Source organism: Psittacula echo (assembly GCF_963264785.1).
Source record: "Psittacula echo genome assembly, chromosome: 2".
NCBI lineage: Eukaryota > Metazoa > Chordata > Aves > Psittaciformes > Psittacidae > Psittacula > Psittacula echo.
In genome coordinates, this window is record NC_137737.1 from 61,087,261 (window position 1) to 61,109,830 (window position 22,570).

Genomic DNA, 22,570 nt, shown 5'->3' on the forward strand with positions numbered 1-22,570 from the left:
TAAAGTCAATTATAAATAAGGCACTAGAATAGAGGAAAAGAACAAAAGCTAGCAAGAAAATGTTTAGCAAGTCATATAGCAATATCTTATGACAATGTTCTCAGTGGGGAAAAAGAGTGAAGAGAATTTCAATGTGGATAAGTGTCAAGGAGAAGTTTTCTTTTCAGAATGCTGGTCATTGTTCAAGTTGTTAATCAGGATGTTGGAATTTAATTCATACTTCTTTAATTAATCCAGTGTTTATTTTAAAACATCAGTTAAAAAATAAGCAAAGATGCATTAATAAGGAACTGAGTAGCAGAAGCAACCACAGACTTACAGGTTCCTCCAGTAAAGAAAGTAACATGCTTTTTGTAATTACACTTGAACTAGCACATCTTCTTGCAGGGACAGAAGCCAGAACAGAAATAAAATGTAACTTCTTTTTCTGTTTCTTTTCAAAAGGTTATGAAGCTCTTCTCAAATAAAAATTATCCGCATTCACTCTTAATCCTGAGGTCTTTTGTCTGAACAAACTTTCATCAATTAACTACAGAAGTAGTTTTAATTTACCACATTCCTTTATTTGTTGATGCATAAAGGACACTAGATTACACATTTGTGGTCATGGATTCCACAAAAGCAAATTAATGATGAAACTGACTGTTGCATTTCACTGCATAATCCCCTCAGTGCCCTATGTTCTATTCAATTACGATGCTTGAACTGTGACCTGACCCACCTAATTTACAGCACTGAGTGTGTTGATTACAGAAGTGGAGGCTGCTTTTTATGGTGTGAAAAATTGCCATAGAGCAAGAATTCAAGGGCAACTAGGATATTCATTTAAACTCAGAGTCAATTTAATTTTAAGCCTGTAACATATTAGAAGCAATAAGTTATTTACCACATCAGAAAGCTAACCATTTATCTGGTTTCAAAATAGGGTATGGATTAAGATAAATCTACAGTTTAAAGATAAAGCTCTAACCAAAAATGGAATTCTGCTTCCCCACAGTATGGCTGTTGTGTAATTACCTCTACCTGTGCAAGGGAACTCTGACGCTTTCTAGTAAACATGCTTAATTTTTAAACTCTTTTTTACACAATGTAATTATGGCATCAGCACTGTCGTTAAATACCTGTTTTGTAGCAGTGGGACAATTTTCTCTTCCTGAGCACTGGCTAAATAACCAGGACAAATGTTCAGAACTGCCTCAAGGCTTCTTAGCAATAGAGTCAAAAATCATATTCTAATAATGCTAAGAATGCAAAACATAGCCCAGCCCATTGCTGATCTAGCCCTGCTGCTCCTATTGTACAACCAAATGCAATAGAGTCCAATGGTTAAATGACTCATCTGACCTCTTATGGGCAAACCATATCCTTTGGCACCAGCAACTGTATTGTCTTTCTGGGGCTTCAGACTACTTTGCTTACATTTGCAGACAGTAGTGATAGTGTTACTCAAAAAGACTGATCACCGTTTAAAGGGTACCTGATTCCTGTGAGGGAATTCAGGTACAAATTTTGTCATCTAGAACTCACTATTCCAGAAACCTGAAACCTCTTGAAAATGATTGCACAATATTCTGGTATTTGGAATGCTTTTTTCTTGGCATTTAAGCCAAAACGAAGAGCAGGACCCTTATAAAAACAGCAAGGCATTGGACCCCAAATAGTCTGACAGATCTTCTGCAGAAAGAAAATAGAAAGGTGTTTTGTTATTCAGGCTGGAGGAAAATAGAAGATATTTGGTTATCTGAAGAAATTTAGTTGTCTGAAGAAATCAGAAAGGAAAGAGGTGCTCTGTGAGAAGAAAATTCAGAAAAGTAAGTTTACTTGTCAGCAATTAGGTTTGATGAGAAGGCTGATTAAAAACAAAAGTGATAATATCTTTTACAATATTACATATGTGTTGATTCTGGGAGAAAAGATCTGGGTCGGTCCTCTGGTCCATCTGCTTGCAGGAAGGAATCTATTGATTTATTGCTGAGCCGGAATGGTGTGAGCCTTCTGAAGTTGTTTGGAGAATATGGGATCTGCACTCGGGCCCTTTGTGATGGTACCACTGTGTCTTCACTAGATAACCATGGTGAGAACTTCATGTAGATGCTTTGATCATCATCAGCTGAAAATACTGGGTTATCAATTCCTAAAAAAAAGTTCATGAGTGACAAATATAGTTGATTAAAGTGATTTCTTGGTAATGCAAAGCAAGATGGTTTGTAAAAGAACAGCTGTAATGGGGGAAAAAAATAGGCCCATACATGCCAGTGTAGGTGTGACAGACCATTATACACACACAGGTTGCTCTTTCTACCTTGGTTATTACTAGTAATTTTGGATTTCTATTAAAGAGAAAATCTGGATATTATATCCAATATGCAGTTATGTTTGGGATACCTGGAGACAAAAAATAAAATCAATAAAAGAAGAAATCGGTCTGCAAATTTTAAGTAAAATAAAGCACAATAAAAAATATCTGCAGAAAATTCATATCAAAGCCATAAAAAAAGAAACAAAAGATGGGATAAAAAAAATAAAATGCAAAATCATAAACTGCAGAACTCCATAAAGGACTCAAGCAGGCCACGTAACAGTCACAAGTAAGTTACAGGGGCCTTGTAATATAGATATGAAGTTTGTAGTGTTTGAACAGAAAACGATATTTTAAAAATAAGTCTAGGTTTGTGTCTTGTCACCAACTTATTTCTGGGTTGATTTTGGATGTCTTTACACATTTTCAAACATAGAATTTGTCATGGAACAGTGAAAAGGCTGTATCTACCAAAAAAGTACAGACACAAGTATTTTTCTTCACCATATACACCATGTTGCAAATGAAGTATATAGTGGCATGCTGAAAATTCAAACACAAAAGTGCTAAAGAGAAATAATAAATCTTAAAACTTTATAAATGGTATCATGTAATTTCTGTTATATATAGCAATACACTATCTGATATTTTGGAGCTTTTCAGGGCTGGAAATCAAGTCCAATGAATGCTCCAGGAATACTGCAAATCTGTGCTTTTCAAGTGACTTCTATGAGCCTGTAAGGAAGTGAAGAAGCTGTGAATTTAAGAGGAGAAATCTGGCCTGAAAGAAAAAGCATGAAGTTTAACACAACAAAGTGCAAGTAGAAAACAATTCCAAAAGACTGGTATTGACTGGTCTTATGACGTAGGACAACTCTAAAATAACATTTCTGTTGCTAGAAATAATTAGTGGTTTTAGGACAGGTTTAGATGGTCATGCTCACAACTTCTATCACTAGCAAATTTGATGCACTCCATACTTGCGAATATCCAAAACTTGTTATCTGTTAACATTAATATTAAGCAAATATATTTTCTAATAGAACACAACAAATCAAAACAAAATTTACAACTAAATCGGCAGCATTTCTAGTATTTTTTTTTTTCACAATGGAGAGAAGAAACCCCAGCTTTGTAGGTAATTAATATTTTTACCAGTAGGAGCATCTGTGAAATTTTGCTTTGTCACATTAGCCAGGAAGTCAACTCCTTTGCCTAGATGCAAAGTTTCATAATCATTTTCTTCTGATTCAGAAAACTCCAAATCTGGAAAAAGAATAAAGTCCAGTTTGATTAGAGATCTGTATCAGTTATCATAGAAAATGCTACTTCATGCTGTTTTGTTGCTGGCATTGTTATCAAAGATTTATCTTAACAAGGATCTAGATAAAGGTAAAGATTAATCAGCAGTTATAGCACTTAAATGGGAATGTGAATATATAGAGAGCTTGCAACATAGATACCAATTACAGCATGAAACTCAACACAGGTTTCCGGCTTGTGTTAGTGTCTGGTGCTATGATAGAGGGATTTCACATGCTGGTTAAGCTTTTGGCCTACAGAATTGTCTGCTTTCCTGGGACTGAAACAAATCAGTCTACGGTGTGGCACCACTGCTACTGTGCTTTGTGTCTTAAATGCTCATGATTAAATGATGCTGACAAATGTCATTCTGTTACAATGACCAGTCACTGCATTTTCATCATTTGAAAGAGGCCAGCATTAGTATGCTGGCTGATTTCAAACCTGGTGAGATCAGTTCTACTTCTACTGCAGTAGAAGTAAGAATCAGTTTTACAACAGCTACGAAACAACTTTTTAAGACTGTCTTTCAATGAAGCTTTTTTTTTTTAAGTAGGGGTGACACCTATATACAGTGTTCTTTAACAAGACAGCGTTGAGTGACCTACTTATAAGTATTTGGAAAGCTCTTCCTGTGCAAAAAGGTTCTAGGTTATTACACTTACTCAGCCAGCCTGGATTGCCTCAGTCAGTCAAAGAAAAATAATGCTCAGAAAATGATTCAAAGTGCGTAATAAAGAAAAATGTTCTGCTCAGAGCATTAAGAAAAGATGAATCCCTCTCTACTTCAATTTTCTTTGAGATAAAGGGGTTGCATGCAGAAACAGAAGAAAGAAAAGTAAGAGTTCAGTGGCTTTTAAACCACATTTCAGTTTTAAGTGATACATATTATTTTATAATTACTGCAATATTTTTGTTTTCAAAAGTGAAATGTGATATTTTTAATATGAGTAAAAAGGCCAATTAAAACTTGATTTGTCATCAAGCCACCTAGAAAAACAACTTCTATATTGTCAAGACACTGCATTTAAGCATCGGGCAGATACCCACTCTTAGGTCTGAGTTACAGTTAGAAGCCTTTTTAATGCCAGGTTCATTGTTGTATATAGCAAAAATTTTCAGTGATATTTCATGGACAAGGTAGCTGGTAAAATGCAAAAATGAAATGAAATATAATGAAAATGAATGAAATTAATAATGAAACCAGTCTAAGAGTCTTTTTACCTTTTTCTTTCAAAGTAAAATCTTGTACTGGATTTTCTGAAGGTATTTTTCCATTTGGTATGACACTGCTGTTTCGCTGAAAGAAAACAAAAAAAGTTACTAAAAATGCTACCATCATTGATAGCAATGGTATGTGGATGTGGAATCCTTTGAAATTATGAGTTCAGAATCATAACCCTGAAATGTGTTGTAATATTTGCTTGAGATTCAATAGGGATGTTATTCATTTCTCCCCAACACTTGTACTCACTACAGGAAAAGAAAGGAATTTTGGCTTTTTATATGCTGTATGTTACCTCTTAGTTTCACACAAATTTTGTGAAATATTCAATACTATAGTGCTACTATAGCATAGTACTAGATGTTTCTACCCTGCAACATCTTCCCACAGTGTTGTAGTGTGGCTCAAGGTCTGTTGTTTTAAAAGCGATCCAAAATCTCTCACCCAGAAGTGTTGTAAAGCACAGAGAAGAGCAGCATGTTAGAAGATGCTCCTAGAGTTATCTCATAGTTTAATCTCTTCTTGCTTGGGCCCTTTAAGTTCATGAAGTTATATAGGACAGAGATAAATGCAGGACATAAGACCATTCAGAGTGCTCCCTTCCGATTCCATGCCTACACCTGGGTCCTTATGAAGGTATTTTACCCTTTTTTGTCCTCGGTCTCGCTTGTGAATTTTATTGAGCTTCTTGGGATGGTTTATTCCTAGTTTGGTACTCTTGAAAGATTCTAAGCGCTTCCTCATTGTCCTATGGAAAATCTCCTTGTCTTGTTTCTCATCTTCACTGTGCATGATCTCATGCCGACTGTACAGGTGTTTATGCTGTGGCCAGGAAGGGAAGACAATTAATTTATTTAGAAACACAACTGGAAGCCCTGAATCAATGCATTTAATCAGTGTCATGCAAATATAGACAACTCCATAAAATGGATGAATCAAAGACTAGTCTGAAAGCATTAATGAAACTCCTATTTTTCTTTCTTTACCATGAAAAAGGTATAAATCCAAGAATTTTAAATATGTAAGAGCAACTGTCATTCAAAGTAAGCCTCTCCCTATAAGTGTCTGAATCACTTCAGTTGATACACTCCATTTAATCCTGCTTAAGAACCTGTGTTGGATCCAGTTCTGCATTCCACTGGCCCCAGTGAAATCAAGGATACAATTCTATTCATAAATGAGAAAGAATATAGACAAAAAGCCTATCTTCCTCAAAGGTGCAGATTTTACAGATGGGTTCTTTCCTTTTGAGTTTCACTCCCAAGTTTTGATTCCTAATGTCTCCTAGTTTTAGACTGGAAAACAGTCCAATCTGCTCTCACCTCCTGCCTAGGTTTATACAGGTACTGTTGTAGAGTGTGATGAGCAACTGTGTCTTCTGTGTCTCGGATACTTTTTCTCCTCTGCTCTAAAGCTTGCATGTCAAGGCACACTGGTCCAGCTTTTTCTCTCCTGAAGAAGAATACAATACAGAGACAGCAGTTTTAAAAATCAGTAATTGCTGAAGAGGAAATAAAACCAGGAAAATGTGGAACGAGAGGGAGAAATGGGGATGAAAAGGAAAAGAAGATAAAAGGAAAGATCAAAATCAGCTAACTGAAAATGAGTGAGCAAATGAAGAGAAATGTGAAAATAGTGTATTTTTTCATCTTTTGGGTGCGTGTAGCATTAATTTCTCAGTTTACATGACATGCAATCTGTTTGGTGACAGAATCATGAAAGAGTTAAGGAAAGAGCAAGGGTTTTTTCTTGCCTCTCTCCTGACTTTTTCTGTGGGAGACACAGAAATGACATCTAGGCTTGCCTTTAGCAGTTGGTGAACAAAAGGCACGTGAAACAACTCTAATGTGGATGTCTGCTTCATCTTACCAGGCTTTACTGCAAAAAAATTTATGTGAAATGAAACATCGTAACTGCATGAATGTGCATTTTATGTGGGAGAAAAAATTACTTGAAGGTCAAAAAAGTAGTGAATGAAGCCTCTGTAATATGGGGTTTTCAAAATTTGTAACATTGTTTTCATTTCCTCATCTATAACATACATGCCCCCCCAACCTTCCCACCCCAATCAGTCCTTACTACTTACAGTAAATAAGAGACAGAGCTTTCCACAGTACTTGGGTGTGGGGTGTTGAAATCCACATTCACCATGTTGTCTGTACTTGGAGAGCGTATAAATGCCAAGGAACCTCTGCGTTCTCCCTGACCACAGAAAGAAAGCTGTAAACACTTAGGGCAAAACGTGTATGAGAAAATGCAGATAATTTGACGCTGCTCTATGCAAATAGCACAAGAAGCAGGGCAGAAATTGTGTTTGGTTAACAAATACAAACCATTTTTTGGTGGTATGGTTTCTTTACATTAAGTGAAGTTATGCCAATGAACAAAGCAAAGAGAAAAGCTATTCCACTCTTGTAAATTGATTTTGAAGATGTGAATGATTTCTTAGGCTTCAATCTGTTTACAAATTATATCCTTGCACTTTCACAGTCTCTTTCCTCTTCACAGACTCTTTCAGGGATGGACCTTTTACTGTGTATCACGTTGAAAACTAAGTACATAGGGATATCTATGCAGATTTTTATGACTCAACACACCTCTGCATTAACAGTACCATTTTCAAAGGAACAATACTAAATTTTCTGTTCTCTACAAAGCTGGAAGCAACAAAGTTTAAGTGGAGGTAGAAGTCTACCAGACTATTGGAAAGAGGTTATTGCACTAGGAAATGAGATACTGAAGAGATGAGATTTGCTTTCAGTTCTGAAACACATGTCAGAATTGAATTGCTGGAAAAGCTCAGATTTGTTTTCCCTATTTTTTCCTATTTTCCCTATTGCTTGCATAATACCTTGTTTAGGTGAAAGGTAGCTGTTGAATGACATTGTGGTTACATAGGTTGAACCCATCTATGGTTTTGCATAACAGGAGAGAGAAATCCCATAGCAGGTCCCTACATTTTAAACTGTAATGAAGAATACACCAAGACAAAACAATTCCCTTGCACAATACTGAAAGAGTTTATCTACATTTCTCCAACTTTAGCTATATTGCCTTCCCTTTACATGTTTACATTCACAGAGTAAATAAAAAAAAGTGTTTCCTTTTACTGTGATAGCCCACATACATGTTAAAGTATTGTGTGTTGGATGAGGTCAGTGACATTAAGAAGTAGGCTCTGAACAGATTCAATGGTGAATGAGAATATAAGCCTCATGCTCATCAACATCAAAGTCATTATCTAACTTTCTTCCTCTAAGGTGTGACCCAGAAAGCACCACGAGAAAGAAAATTAGTTCTTGAGCTCAAATGGTATGAAAACTGAAGGGGCAATTTACAAAATCTCAAAAGGAAGTATTTACTTATCTTGTGAACTATTCCCCATTTTTCACACTAATATAATTTCTGAATTTAATCTTATTTTCTGAATTTGATTTTTGAAATCCCAAGTTTCACAGAAGTCTGCCTGGCTGTAGCTCAACTTTCTTAAAAAGAAACTAGTATTAGTAGCAGATTCTGTCACAATGATGGTGTTTATTTTAATTAAAGAAATTAACTGATATTTCACCTGACTGTGATAATGAGTTCAGTTGGAGGTTACGGACATAGGTAGATGATCACTTCAAAGATTGTTGTTTAAATTACTCTGTTTAAAACTATCCTCTACACTGTATGAATACTGCATATATGTGGTGATTTGAACTAAAGTGGTCAGTTTCACACTGAGGAAGATTAGGAATTCTTACACAACCTGTTAACATTGCTCCAGTCTGGTAATAGTACTCCTGCAGAAGACCAGTAATTTTCTTCTGTTCTGTAACTTTTAAAATGTCTCCTGTAACAAGTCTTTAGTTTCTCTAACTTCACAATTTTGTGATTGTGTTTGATACCTGTAGTACTTAACTTTAACCCTAATTTTTGAACTGTGGGTGTTATGATTTCATTGAATTAAAATTACCCTTCCCAGTTTTCTTTTTTTGGTGTGTGTTACTGTGATCTGGCAGAAGGGGATTATAGCAGTCCACTACGTTTGTCATACATCCACACCATTTGGAAGTAAGCTTCTTCAATTCAGATTTGTCAACAACATAGAACCACTGCTCGGCAGGAGCCAGGCTGTTGACACATTTAGACAGACAGTAGTTTGCCTGATGCCTTTGGAATTACAGTATTTTTTTAATGCAATAAATATAGAAACAAAGTTAATCAGTAAAACCCAACAGAAAAGTACACTGACATAAGTACGATAATAAGTACAATATACTCATTCTTGGGGATCAGGCATAATACTGAGAACTACAGCCACTGAAACAGGTGATATTGAGTCTCATTAACACATTTAGGAATAGAAAGCAGAGCAGAAATTAAAATGATTTTCTTTAAGACATCTCCTGCAATCTCCTTTATATTATAAATAACATCCCCCACAAAAAAAAACCAAACCCAAACAAACAAACAAAATGCCACAAACCCAAAAAACTCCACAAAACCACAAAGCCAAATGATGCTATAACATGTCAACAAGTGTTCATGAGTACCTCAGCCACATAGCTAATTGCATCCTTCAAGTTGAGCTCATGGAAAACATTAAGGATCTGGTCTCTTGATTTTTGAGCAGACCTTCTCATCAGTACTTTACTGAGGAATTTCCTATCAAAATTGGACCACCTGATGATTTAAACGAACTGTGTTAATGGCAACAAGCAATTTTAGTTTCACATCATTTTCGGTTTAGCATAAATGATATTTTTTTGAGCTAAGCATTTCTAAAAGAATGGTGAACATAGCAATATGAGGTATTTGTGTTTTGAGTCTGTCCCATTAGCATTTAAAGAAAGTTAAGGAAAAGCCTGCTACAGAGTTATGCAGCTGTCATAAAGCTTTCCATAGGTTCACTTACCAAACACTACTACAACAGCAAGAGTGCTACTATTACAATATCCCATTTCAGAGTCACTAGGACATTTTATACTTTAGGAGATTATGCTACCCCAATTTTCCACTTCTGATTATGCAGTTGTATCTAACTTAATTCGAAAAGTTTAATTTTCTTTCCTGTTTTGGAAGGGAATCTGCTTTTCCCCAGCTGTATTGCAGGACAGCCAGTGCAGAAAATCAGTTCACAACATTGTCCTTCCAAAAGCGCTTACAGAGGGCTTTATTCATGCCATTGATGTACTCTGGGGGATAGAAGTGGTGTGTATTTTCTGTTATTTACACTTCCAGGCTTGTCTGAAAGCAGGATATCTGCCAGTTCATATTTAGGCTCCAGAAGATAAAGGCTGCTTTACTTTCATTGACCTTCCTCAAGATTTTCTCTAAATGGCGATGAGGCAACTTTTAAGACTACTATTCAAAATGATTCTATCCACCTTGCCCAATGGCTATTTTGAGTTTATAGCTTCTTATTCAGATTGTTAAAACCTTTTTGTTGCTAAATATTATTCACTGAATTGATAACTATTCCTCTTCTCTAGGGAGAATATCTGACAAGCAATCTCTAATTCAAGTTGCTACATCTAAGCACATCTCTAGGGATGCTAGAGACTGTTGTTTCTTTGAGGAAGCATCACTTTCATGTACATAGAGTCCAAAAGAAGCAGATTTAAAATGGTGTCATTCAGAATACATTAGTCATCAAAGCACACACTCAACCACGGATCCATGTTAAGCTACTCCTCTTGTTACTCAGGGAGATAACTTTCTGACATTTAAGAAGCCATTTAAAAAATATATTAAAAAATAAAAAATACGCCCTTTTTAAAAATATTTAGCTCCAACTTCATGACAGTATTTCAAATCTGGGGATGTATTCTCCTGCATTATAGCCGGCTGAAATTAATTCCCAAAAATTAAACTAAAAATTTAGAGCAAAAGAAAGGGGATGCTGTATTTGGGATAACTCATGAAAATTCTTTGATGCATAAATGAACAAAGAGCAAAAAGGAAAGGAAGAAGATTGTTCCTATAACTGGTGAGCAATTCTGCTTGAGCTCAGGTACAATCTAGATCCAGCCTAGGAGTTTTATGGTTGTGCAAACATAATGCTAAACCTAAGCTAATATATTCAGGCTTCTCAGGAAGGGCTAGCAGGGTGCTCTACCGAACCACATGGCTTTTGGATTGGAATGGACCTGTTGAGTCAGCAAGACATTAATTAGCAGGTCAAAACTGTGACTGTCTATGCCTATGTAATGACCTAACTCCAGGCAGAGAACTGCCTAACCTTAACACTCTTAAAGATGTCCAAGACTAATGTCTTTCTTTCACATTTGTTCATCTAGATTATGGAAGTCTGCCCATCACAGTGGTAACTCTTCAAGTGTAATTTAAAGAAAATGGTGCCTGTATCTTTCAGCTGAGTAATTTTGCTTCTCTCAAGATGAATCAGCTATAAACAGGGGAAGGTAGAAATGATCTGTAATTTTCATTGTTGGTTTCAAACTAATAGGCTTAAACTATTACAGTCATTTCCAAGCACCCTCGGCCATCACTTTCAGAAGCATTGAACACATTATTTGTAGAAATAGAACAAACAACTGGGACAGTTGTAGCTCATGTTTTTTAGTGTCTCCACACACAAATAATGTTCATGAAATGGAGTACTACAGAGAAGGCCCAACATTAACATTTTAGTTTAAATCTTGTGCAAATGACCAGTTCTCAAATCTTGAGAGTAACTGATCCCTGGATGTGAACTGAGGCATTTGCAAAGGCCTACTCTTAACTGTGGGGAAAAAAGGAAAAGAGTCCAGTTGTAGGGGACAACCCTTTCCTCCACTTTCACATTTGCTATATTTCCAGCATTTTCAGCATACAACCTTCTCAACTACTTTTGACATCCTTCTTGTCTCTAAACTCAGAGGCTTAAAAAGTCGTAATTTACAGACAAGATTTTCTAGCAATATTTCAACATAACAAGTTAGTTACGACTTACTTGTCTCTCAGATAATTATGCCCTATTTGTCCAGAAATGTCTTCTATCGCAGAAAGAATGTGATCAAAGGCCTAGGAAAGTGAAAGTGGAATTAATATCTTTACAGAAATAAAAGGCATAATTAGAAAACAGCTCAATTTATGTCAGGTTCGACCAGGCGACTATGGAAAATAATTTTATTGCTGCTAAGCAGTGTTTTTTTTTCCCATTTACTGAAATATCAGCTACTATGTGCTTTTCTTCAAAGGTCCTGAACTTTCTAACCAGTTCTTTACGAATTCACTATTTTTTAAATTACAAGAGTCTCAGCAAGAAGGTACTTGATCCTCCATTTTAACATTGAATTTTAAAACTCTTTTTATCAACTCATTTTGCCATCTGAATTTCTGCCCTATGAAGTACATCAGCCACTGTTTGCGTTGGTGATTAAATAAGTTGAAAATAGTTCCTAGCGTTTCTTTTCAGACGTTTGAGGAATCCCTATATCCGTCAGAGTTGAAGTAGGCTCCATTCTTTTGATATCTAGGGCAAAATTCCATACTGAGTATACTAGATGGCTGACAGAAATCCTGAGTTTATAGATCTTGATTGAAGCCAAGGCAGCTGCAGGTAGAATTTAGTCTTTTTCTGTATATGGTTTTTACACTTCACTCTGAACATTGGAGTGCTTATTGCAGAATATACAGCATGCTAGGTTTAGAACAACATGGGTGATATGGATTTTTCCTGAAAATAATATTAATCATTGCCTCAGGAGATATCTGATATGGAAATGGAGAAGATGATATTACAATAAGTTGTCTCCCTCCTCCTCTCTGAGAACAGACAGTGCTTCCTTCTCTCTGAAGTTTGCGGTTTATACAGTTCTAGGAACACTGTGCCTCCTGAGACAGCGTCTGCTAGAATATTCTAGGAAGTGGTGAATCAGTACATACAACTTTGCAAAGTGTTAGGATTAACATTGCTGCTCGGCCTGCACTACTAAGTGTCACGTAAATGTGTATCCCATGAATGTAGAAAGACTGTAGGTCTTCACCTGGGGAAAAATCAAGATTTTCAGATAGTAAGATATTTGAATGGAAATGGAAATTTTAATTGCTGGATAACAAAAGCACAATGTATTTATTCAGTAGTCTGCAAAAGAATTAATCAGAAACAAGCCCTGTCCATCACTAACTTGTTAATTCACTTCAGGTAACATCCAACATGAAAACAGACAAGATTAGGAGATCATACAAGAATGTGTTAAAATACTTAATGCAGGATAGCTGTGTAAATCTGAAAAGATTATTAATTAAAGAAGACCATGAAAGATGTTTTATAGTCTTCCATCTTTTAACCTATATTTGTATTGAAAACGGATGTTTTTCTTTTACTGAATAAAAACTTTGCGATATTCTATAAAAGTAAATTGGAAGAGATGATGTTTCAAAATGTTTTGAAAGGTTAAACCAAAGGGGACAAACCCAGACTTCACACTGAACTATTACCATTAATCTGGAATTTCACTATATAGTTAACATCTGCACTGGGCAGCAGACTACCTTTCTATGTATTATGCAAGCTACAAAGCCTGCTTTCATACCTTTTCCATAAATAAACAATATTTGGGAAGGAAATACAAGCTTACTTCCACATGCTTTGCCCTGGAGTTGTCAATTGAAAGTCCTCCTCTCTCTTTTAGATGAAGAGAAAGAAGCATATTCCAGCAATGCTGTTTCCCCAGTACTGTCAGCCCCATTGAATTGTCAAGTGAAAGACCAGAACCTTCAGCTGAGTATCCCTTCACAGGACCCAACCCAAAGCCAAATTACAGCCTACAGAAAAATTTTGAAATGTTTGAAGGATTTTGCACTTGAAATTTGATTCTCCCCTCCCTTCCAAAGAGAAATTTTATCTTTTTCCTTTTTTTTTTTTTTTTTTTTTTTTCCTTGGGGCACTCCATAAAAATCCAGAAGATCCTACAGTTTTGTTTAAAAATCTTACTCTGCCATGAAGTTTCTCGTTCAGTTTTGGCTCTCTGTGTTCAGTTTTCTTCACTTTCAGCCACTGTACCAAAGGCTTGATAGTCAGTCCCTAAGGATTGAAAAATGATAATAAATATTTAGGAATGGTCTTAGATTTTCCTCCAGCTGATTGTTGTTACAGAGAGATAGAGCATTTTTTGTATGTTATATGGTGGTATTTCTTCAGTTGATCTCTGTCCTCTTTAGAAGATAAAATAATGCAGTACCCTCAGCTCCTGTTACAAACGTTTGAAAAGACACCAACCAGTGGAAAAATATATCTTCTATAAGAAAAATATGGTAGTGGAAGGGTTAAAGTGTTTCCTATACCACTGACTGTGTTATTTTCTATACGTATCAGGAGTTTGTGACCACAATTAAACTTTCTATAATAAACTTGAGAAAAAAAATCCCAGCTGGTTATATGGACATATCTGCATTTAAATTAATGTTGTTTTTTTCATCTTGAAAGTGCTGTTTTGTTTTGATGCTAAATACTTTTTGTCCCACTCTCATGTTTAAATACGGTTATATTTAAAACCAAGGAATTAAGCTCAGGTAGATCAGCTTAATGACTGTATTTGCCCATAAAAAGGACTGTTCCCTATAGTTATTCATATGAGGTGAAGGATGTTTAATCAGATATTAACTTGAGCACTATTAATACTAAGCAGCTAAGACTGAACATTTTTTAGCACAGAGGAAATTGTGTTTTGTCCCTTGTGGTGCCATATGAAAACATAAAATAGGATCTTTGTTACTAAAATTACAAATTCAATTATGCTTTCAGTTCAGTGAAACAATACGCAACCTTCAGCTCAGAACTGCTTTAAGCATTCAGTACTTTTGGGGGACTCCTTCTCCTTGCAAGAAGAATACTTAAGAAGTTATATTACCTGGAAAATAACAGTAAAAAACACAACAATGATAGTTGTGCTGACAAACAGGTTTTTCTCTTTCACTTTATTCCCATCCAGAAGTACAACCAGAGCAAAAGCAACTGCTCCACGTAGTCCACCGTATGACATCACCACCTGGTCTATTATTTCCAACTGGACCATTCTGTAGTGGTTAAGAATCCATGTCTGTAAAACTACACCTATAAAAAAGAAAATGCCAGCATGTCCAGAAATACCCTTATGAAATGTTAATAACCCAATTGTGTGTAAAAACCCAGTATCGTCAGTCTGCTTTCATAACAAATTCTCTACACCATCTATTTCTCCCTCTGTATTGCTACATTGCCAAGGAGGACAGGCCCTCTTGGTACCGACATTCAGCCAAAGGAGTTAGATGAAGCTTGTTCTGTGGGCCAGCAGCACTTCTGAGAGTGCTGCCATCTGGCATAGACAGTATAGGTGAAATTCTGTTACGTGCTAACCTTTGAAATTCACAGTTGAGAAAGAATAGAATTTCTAGCACCATAGCCACTGATATGCACAGCGCCTTTTAACGAAGGAGAACAGAGTTGAAACTGTTTATTTAGAGAGTGATTTAGAAATCACTAAAATGACATTGATGGTATTGTAATGGGAAGGGTTGTGTAGTTATGGTAATACTGTCTTCAGGCCTACAGATGAGATGCTGCTTGCTGTAGGAGACCTAAAGCTCTAGAATTCATGTCTCCCAGAGCTCCCACCACACACAAGGAAGACAGCTTCTTGTTTCTTAATTATTTCTAAAGTCAAAAAATCTGTGGTGTAATTATGTATGACCTGATATCACTGTGTATCTCAAACCTGAAGTTAACCCTAAAATTAGCTTAAACCAGTCTCTTTATTACCAAATTGAAAGAGCTGAAGGAAAGAGATGGCTGACAGACTCACATATTTTGTTAAGCTGCCTAATAAAGAACAAAGTCCATTTCACTGCAAGATTTTGCCAAGACAATGTGCTGGGTCAACAATGGTCAGCCACAGCTTGATTGATGTTAACTGCTGGTCTAGTCATATCCTCATGCATCATCAAAAGTGAAATTCTAGTATATTTTCAGCATATGATGAAGCTGACTGTAGAGATCTATGCTCCTAACCCAAAACCAAACATAAATTCAACCACAATAAATTGAATACTCTAAAAGGAACAAGTCTAGAACCCTCCTTTTTTTTTTTTATTTCTTGGCAAAAGAATATGTGATTGCATCAACAATACAACACAAGGACAGGAAGAAGATCATCCCCTTACCAATAACTCGATATACTGAGATGAAGACCAGAGTCAACAGAATAAAAGCTGTATTCCAAGTCCAGATATCTGGATTTACAGCTGAAATTCCCAGGAACATGAAGATAATAGTTTCTGCTCCACTGGCCATCATTTTCATAGTATATCTTACGGTTGTAGAAGACTGTTCAGATATGTTAGCCTTGACATACTTCTGACAGCAGATGCCACAGAAGGTTATCCTAGGAAAGAAAAAGAAAAAAGAAACAAATGTTCAGAAAATATTTGTTGTAACATTCAATAGTATTTCTATCTTCCTGTCACATACTGATAAAACCCTATCATTAATTCCTAAGGAGCCACTGTTGGGACTAATCTAGGTAAAATGCGTATCTCGAACAATCACCCTGAGGTAATCCCCAAGAGGTCTGAAGACAGCATTTCATTATATCATAACAGACCTTAATTCTCTTCAGAGTACCACAGTTTTACATGGAAAATTTTAAACCTTGTTTACATTAGACATTATCTTAAACTAATGATCTGCTTTTGCAGCAAGATTTTCTGATCTTGAGTATACTCACTGTAGCATCTACAAACATGGCAAGCAAAACTGAGAAGAAAGGTGCCAGGAATCAATGGATTCTAAAAAACGGAAGTCCACAGAGGTACTCAAGCTAAACCAGGCAAGATTTAAGCAAACCTTAACAGGCCAGTCAAGAAAGTGAGAGCAGCAAATAATAGACATTCACATAATGCTTTAGAAAAATATGGTTTTAATTACAAATTATAGGGAAAGATGTCAATTCAAATGGACAACCTGTAGTTATTGAAGTATTATTAATCTCAAAGAGGAAAGAGTCTATTCTGTATTTTGCAAAGGAAGCTCTCATGTTGCACAGCAGATACTGGAAAACTTGCATTCCTTTTCAATCCTAAATGACAATATTTACAAACTACAATTTACTGCAGTGTGAAGATAGTAATATTCAGCATAATATTCATAAGTGTCATATTCAATAGCTGTCCTATATAATTTAGGTCTTCCTTTTCAGTGCTTTTAAAAATTATTTTCTCTTCCCAACCCCTTCACAAGCAGTAATTAAAAGACACTTACGCGAGGATAGCAGAAAGAGAAAGCATCTCTGCCGTGAGGTAGGACAGGTAGGAAATGATAAACACAAATCCAGGTTCAATGATTCTCACATGCTTGGTGAAACGACTGACCAATGAGAGCAGGAATGCGAAGAAAATGCCAACCAGTGTCCCACCGAGGCTCACCACAAAGAATGACACTGAAAACCAAAACCAAACACAGGTTTAAACAGTAGAAATATAACAGTTTGAACTAGTTCTATTTTATGGTTAGCACATCAGAGAAAACTTTGGAGGACACACCAATTATTTCTAAAAGGAATTGCCTTATAGCACTTTTTATGTGAATGAAGATTCTGTAATAAAAACAAGGTTACTTTCTGTTGAGCCTTACCATTTTAGGCTTGTCCAAAGCTCACTACATTCCTTTGAACTTTTTTTTCCCCCATATTCTGTAAACAAATGCTTTTCCAAAAGCATGCTATAGAATATGCCATAGTCATTGATAAAACATTGATTCATAAGATAATGTAGTATGATGTCGTGCTTGGAATGAGAAATAGTGAGCAAATATTTTATAGTCACTGGCAAACATTACTTGATGGCAGTCAGTGATAAGGAGTGAGAATGCCCAAGCGCAATTTCAATTCTCCTGGCATGCAGTGACAGCATACGTTGAAACTAAGAACATATTATAAAATAGAAAGAAAATATGTACAGCCATCAAATTCAGTGTTCTTAACAAGCAAACTCCACATCTGTTGAGCCTCCTCAGAAAAAAAATATCTGATTAAGTTTCCCAAATATTCAGGAATACTCATTTACTTTCTTAGGGCATTCGTCTATGCCACAGGAATGTAGGAATGTGAGTGACAAGGGAAAGGGCTGAAAAATAACATTTACTGATAGTACAATAATAACATTTTGTTTAAAAGTCTGCATACATACATCAATGATTTGATACAGAATTCAATTCTACGCACCTATGCCTTTGACACATTCGGTCCCCGTCACATTCTCTGAACCTATTGTAACAAAAGATTCGAACACGTTGTACAGCACCTGAAAAGAAAAGTAGACTAACTTAATATTTGCTCCTGAATTAACTGTATTTCAATAATGTCATTATGGGTTCCAACATTTTGAATTCTGAAATGATGTGTGACAGAGGGAAATTCTGTGTGGAAAGCAAAGATTTCACAGGGGTTTTTTATTTTTCAAGATAGAAAAAAAGTGATACAAGAAGAAACAAATTTTATACCCCCACAACTTCCCATTTCTTAGTTCAATATTATTTCTGTCTATAAGAAGTGTTGTTAGATCTAAATGGGTTTTCTAAAGCACTTCTCATTCTAAAATCCCGTTATTTAGCAGATTTAATCAATCACCTTTATAAAATAAATAAGATAATAAGATATAATAATTCTCTTAATCAGAAATTTTCTAAAATGTCCCATAATTTCTCTCAAGTTGGTTCTTTGTTATATATCTGTTTGATAAACATCTGATTGAAGTAAAAGAGTGGGAACAAGCATAAGCACTTTGGAGAGTATTCTCTTTCTGTTTATGTATCTGAGGTATGCATATAAATTATGAACATAATGGAAATACACAGAAAAGATTATGTGCATTAAAAATAAACAGCAAAGAAAGGCTTAAAATCCCTGGAACTAATTTCAGTATGTCATGAAAGCCAAATGAAACATACACACCTGAAACTTCATTTCAAATGTTTTTCATGCTCTTCCAACCCAGGACTATGTATTTTTATGTGACCTATGGGCTCCAACTAGCTTTCATGCTCAAACATTTAATCTTTGCAATACAGTGTTTGTAAGCAAGACAGAGAAAACCATCAGCTACTGTCCACTAGCCCATGAGTAGATACACACAGGTGATACAGTGTTTCATTTAAGGTGAAAATGAACTTCAGAAGGAACCCTCTAGAATTTGGATGACTTTGGGATATATAATTTATTTACCACAGTTACAGCATCATTCAGAAGTGATTCTCCAAAAACAATGATGAATAGAACTTCATTGACATGGACTTCTTCAAACACTGCCAGAACAGCTACAGGATCCACAGCGGCAATTAAGCTGCCAAACAGAAGGAAGTCCAGCAGTCCAGTATTCAGGTGGCCTTCAAAAACAAAGCCAAGTATAAGCAGAGTTAGCTCTGTGCTATCTATAGTAATGACATACTGTGATATTACAAATAATGCAAAATCCTTGAAAATAGGGATCCTAAGGCACTGACTGGAAAGCATGTCCCAGAAACTACTTAACAAGTTCTGCAATGTGTCACCTTGTATCCTACAAGGTTTTTTGGATCCAGAATTGGTCCATGTGGATCAAAGTTGATTCTGAGAACAGTACAATCCTGTTCTTGTGGAAAGGCACTGGAGACAAGTATTTCCAGATCCAAACTGGCTTTGTATTTGTGTGGATTTGGTTTATCTAATTTAAGTAAATTATCTTAGGGTAATTGAAAAATGACAAGATGGTAAGAGGAATATATCAGTACTCCTGAAGTAAATGTTCCAAAATACTTCATGCCATAGGCCAAATTCAACTCTTGGTTGGCAAGACTGCTACAGTGGTGCTTAACTGCATTCAGTGCAGTTAAAAACCATTGTGGTCTCCTTACTCAAGGAGACATTCATTGATAGATGCAGTTAAGCCAGTTGTTCCCGAATTATGATTCACGAGGCCACTCTCTGCAAGTCCTTTAGGTGAAAGAGTAAATGTACATCAGCATGTTTGTGTTGTAGCCCCTTAGAGATTTCGGCAATGATTTCAAAAGTTTTGAAACTACAAAACTCTGGTGATAAAGTAACCCAGTATTTTTTTTTTTTTTAAATCTTCTTTTAGTTATTAAGGTTATTTTGGTTATGCAAAGACTGAAACAAGCATTAACTTTCTTTTAAAAGTGACAAAAAAGGGAGAGCCACAATGATTGCTTTGCTTACCTTCCTAGACATCTTGCTAAATTGACCCTCTTCATGCAATCAGGAGTAGTGCTATCCCAATATTTTTTTCTAGGGAACTGATTTTTTAAAGCATAGAGAACAAGAACATCCCTTTTGTGTTCATTAATGTAATGAATGGAGGGTTATTAAGAGATGATCAAGCCCAAAAGTATTTGAGGAGCAAAGAAGGAATATGTTGAGAGTTCATTCATTAGAACACAGTGCAGAGGCCCATGCCCAAAATTAATAGACAATTGTATGAGGCATGATTTCTAAAGGTGAGGGAGAAATCCATCTGATTTAGTTATTTAGAAGCAGAAGTTAGACAATGACAGGCAGTAGTTATAGCAAAAGGCTCAATACTGCCTGTAAGATACTTCCAGAACAACATGGCCACTCCTTCAGCAAGAGCTCTTATGAAATAATTTTTCAAATCCAGAATGTATAGAGCTTGGAAGGTAATTGAATATTCCAAATAGCTTTGATACAAACAATATGGGCATATTTACTCTACAGAAGGACACTTACATGGGCAACCAGAGACAGGAGTAGAAAACAACAATGGCCAAAAATCTGGGGCAGATGCAGAAGTACATATTCTATAAGCTGCTGTCTGCCAATCAGAATGCCTACAGTTTTCCATATATATAGGTTTATAGGGACCTTGGTAAGGCCCTGAAATCAAAAATTCGTAGTTTGCACAGTCACATAACTGCTTTATGTTTTCAAAAAGAGTAATAGTATTTTACACTCTTGGAGATATTGGGCTGTGAATGAGGACTGAATCTATCCATTTTAGTGTGACAGACATGTTGAAGCAGTGAGCTGAAGTCTGTGCCAAAAATTCTGAGAACAGCCTTGAATCTGAATCTGAGTAATGGTTCCATCAAATGTCCTTCTCTGCCATGCTTAAGGAAGGAACAAACCCAGTGACAATAACTGTCTGATATCAAAGTACAATAGGATGTAAGCTTTTAAAATAAATTGGCTCACTGAGATGGCTTATCTTTTTTAAATGTTACCGATTATGATCATTGGTACATTCTTTGAAGACTTGCAAAGCTAGTGAGCAAATATTTATGGAAAGGTTAGGACACAACTATAATTCCTACAAAGCAGTGTTGAGAGGCATGGGGTTTCTAAATCAGGCTTCTATTTAGACTAATAATGCAAGTTATTTCCAAGTGATACATGACCACTGCTTCTTCCAGCTCGAGGATCTGGAGTCTGGATTGACTAGGTGCCAGCTGTGACACCTGAGTGAGGTAAATTCACTGGGCCCATTTTAAGACTTCTGCACATACTCAGAGTGTTGTTGATGTGACCTAGATTGTAAAGGAAAAAAATCTTTCTAAATATTAGTCACAACCACAGTTATTCCACAGACAAGCACTGCATGTGTTCTTCAGCAGATGGTGAACACTTAGATGCAATCAGCCAGGAAGATTTTGGATTAGGTACTTCTTATGCTGTGAAAGGAGACTGGTAGGGCTGTGTTATGGGTGTAGTTAAGATGCTGATTTTTAAGTTCATTTCTTATGAAAGAAGGATTTCTTTGTTATTATCGCCTTCTCTTTTTTTCTTCTGCAAATTGTGATATCTATAAGGATACTGAATGTGAACAAAGCTACTTTTATTTTTATGTAGTAAATTTGTGTAATCCAGTTTGGATCATTCCATGTCATATTGATGGACAATACTACAGGCCCATTCAATGGTTAGTAGACCATTACTTCAATGGAAGTAATTTGGTTTTAGTTAATTTTTGTAGAGGATATATGTTCCTACATTTTAATGATATTACATTTAGCATTCAATCCGATCTTAGAAAAAGTGTGGTAGAAACAAAAATATGCCTTAGAACTTTAACCAGAGGCTGCTATGAACTCTTCTAGAAATTAACTCAGCGTTCTCCTAACTTCAGCAAATAAGTAACAACAGGAAGGCTTTTCACTAAGCGTGGTACTCAGAACTTGCTGATATCTTGGAGGCCAACACAATGTATTTAGTGGATTAGTAAGTATGTGTCACGAAGGTATTTTAAAGTCCTACTTAGCTTTGCTGGAGAGTGACATAGTTTGAATCAGGGACAGGCTTGTCTGGCCTTTTCCATATCTGAAATTAGAACTCCAGCAGATTATAATACAACTTGGTGGTAAAGATAGGTCCCCACAGTATATCAATTAATGTTCATCCTAAACATTTAAATTCACCAGGCATGTCAGTTTATTGTTTGCTTTTGTTAACATCTCTATTTTTAGCTTGTAGAGCTTTAGTTGTGACCTGTGGTAAGGGCTGATTCTCCTGTTTAACTATAAGCTCAGAGTTCTAGTATATACCGTCACTGAAAGATTTACATAATGATGAAGAACACGTAGCCATTTAATCCAGCTTTTACAGTTAGTTGAGAATTGCATATGGATTGGGAGGAGAGTAAGAGATAAATGGATTTTTTACTTAAAATCATTTCTTTGGGGAAAATACTTTCCCATTTCACATGTCATAAAGAGGTCAATGCTTGTCCTTTAATGTTTTATATAAACATATTTTAAAAGTAATTGTCATTCATTA

At 35.9% G+C, this 22,570-nt stretch overlaps 1 protein-coding gene across 1 annotated transcript in view; it reads right to left on the reverse strand.

Moving 5' to 3' along the window:
- Nucleotides 1-1,886: 1,886 nt before the first annotated feature.
- Nucleotides 1,887-22,570, reverse strand: part of SLC9A3 (solute carrier family 9 member A3) — a gene marked incomplete at both ends in the record, with an annotated part of 45,223 nt that continues 24,539 nt past the window's right edge. The window contains 14 exons of the mRNA XM_080610900.1: nucleotides 1,887-2,134; nucleotides 3,455-3,565; nucleotides 4,826-4,901; nucleotides 5,472-5,648; nucleotides 6,149-6,278; nucleotides 6,913-7,028; nucleotides 9,365-9,494; nucleotides 11,764-11,834; nucleotides 13,750-13,839; nucleotides 14,666-14,868; nucleotides 15,954-16,174; nucleotides 17,050-17,227; nucleotides 18,011-18,089; nucleotides 19,010-19,170. Coding sequence (XP_080467026.1) covers nucleotides 1,887-2,134; nucleotides 3,455-3,565; nucleotides 4,826-4,901; nucleotides 5,472-5,648; nucleotides 6,149-6,278; nucleotides 6,913-7,028; nucleotides 9,365-9,494; nucleotides 11,764-11,834; nucleotides 13,750-13,839; nucleotides 14,666-14,868; nucleotides 15,954-16,174; nucleotides 17,050-17,227; nucleotides 18,011-18,089; nucleotides 19,010-19,170 — 1,991 coding nt within the window. The remainder of the gene's footprint in view (nucleotides 2,135-3,454; nucleotides 3,566-4,825; nucleotides 4,902-5,471; nucleotides 5,649-6,148; nucleotides 6,279-6,912; nucleotides 7,029-9,364; nucleotides 9,495-11,763; nucleotides 11,835-13,749; nucleotides 13,840-14,665; nucleotides 14,869-15,953; nucleotides 16,175-17,049; nucleotides 17,228-18,010; nucleotides 18,090-19,009; nucleotides 19,171-22,570) is intronic.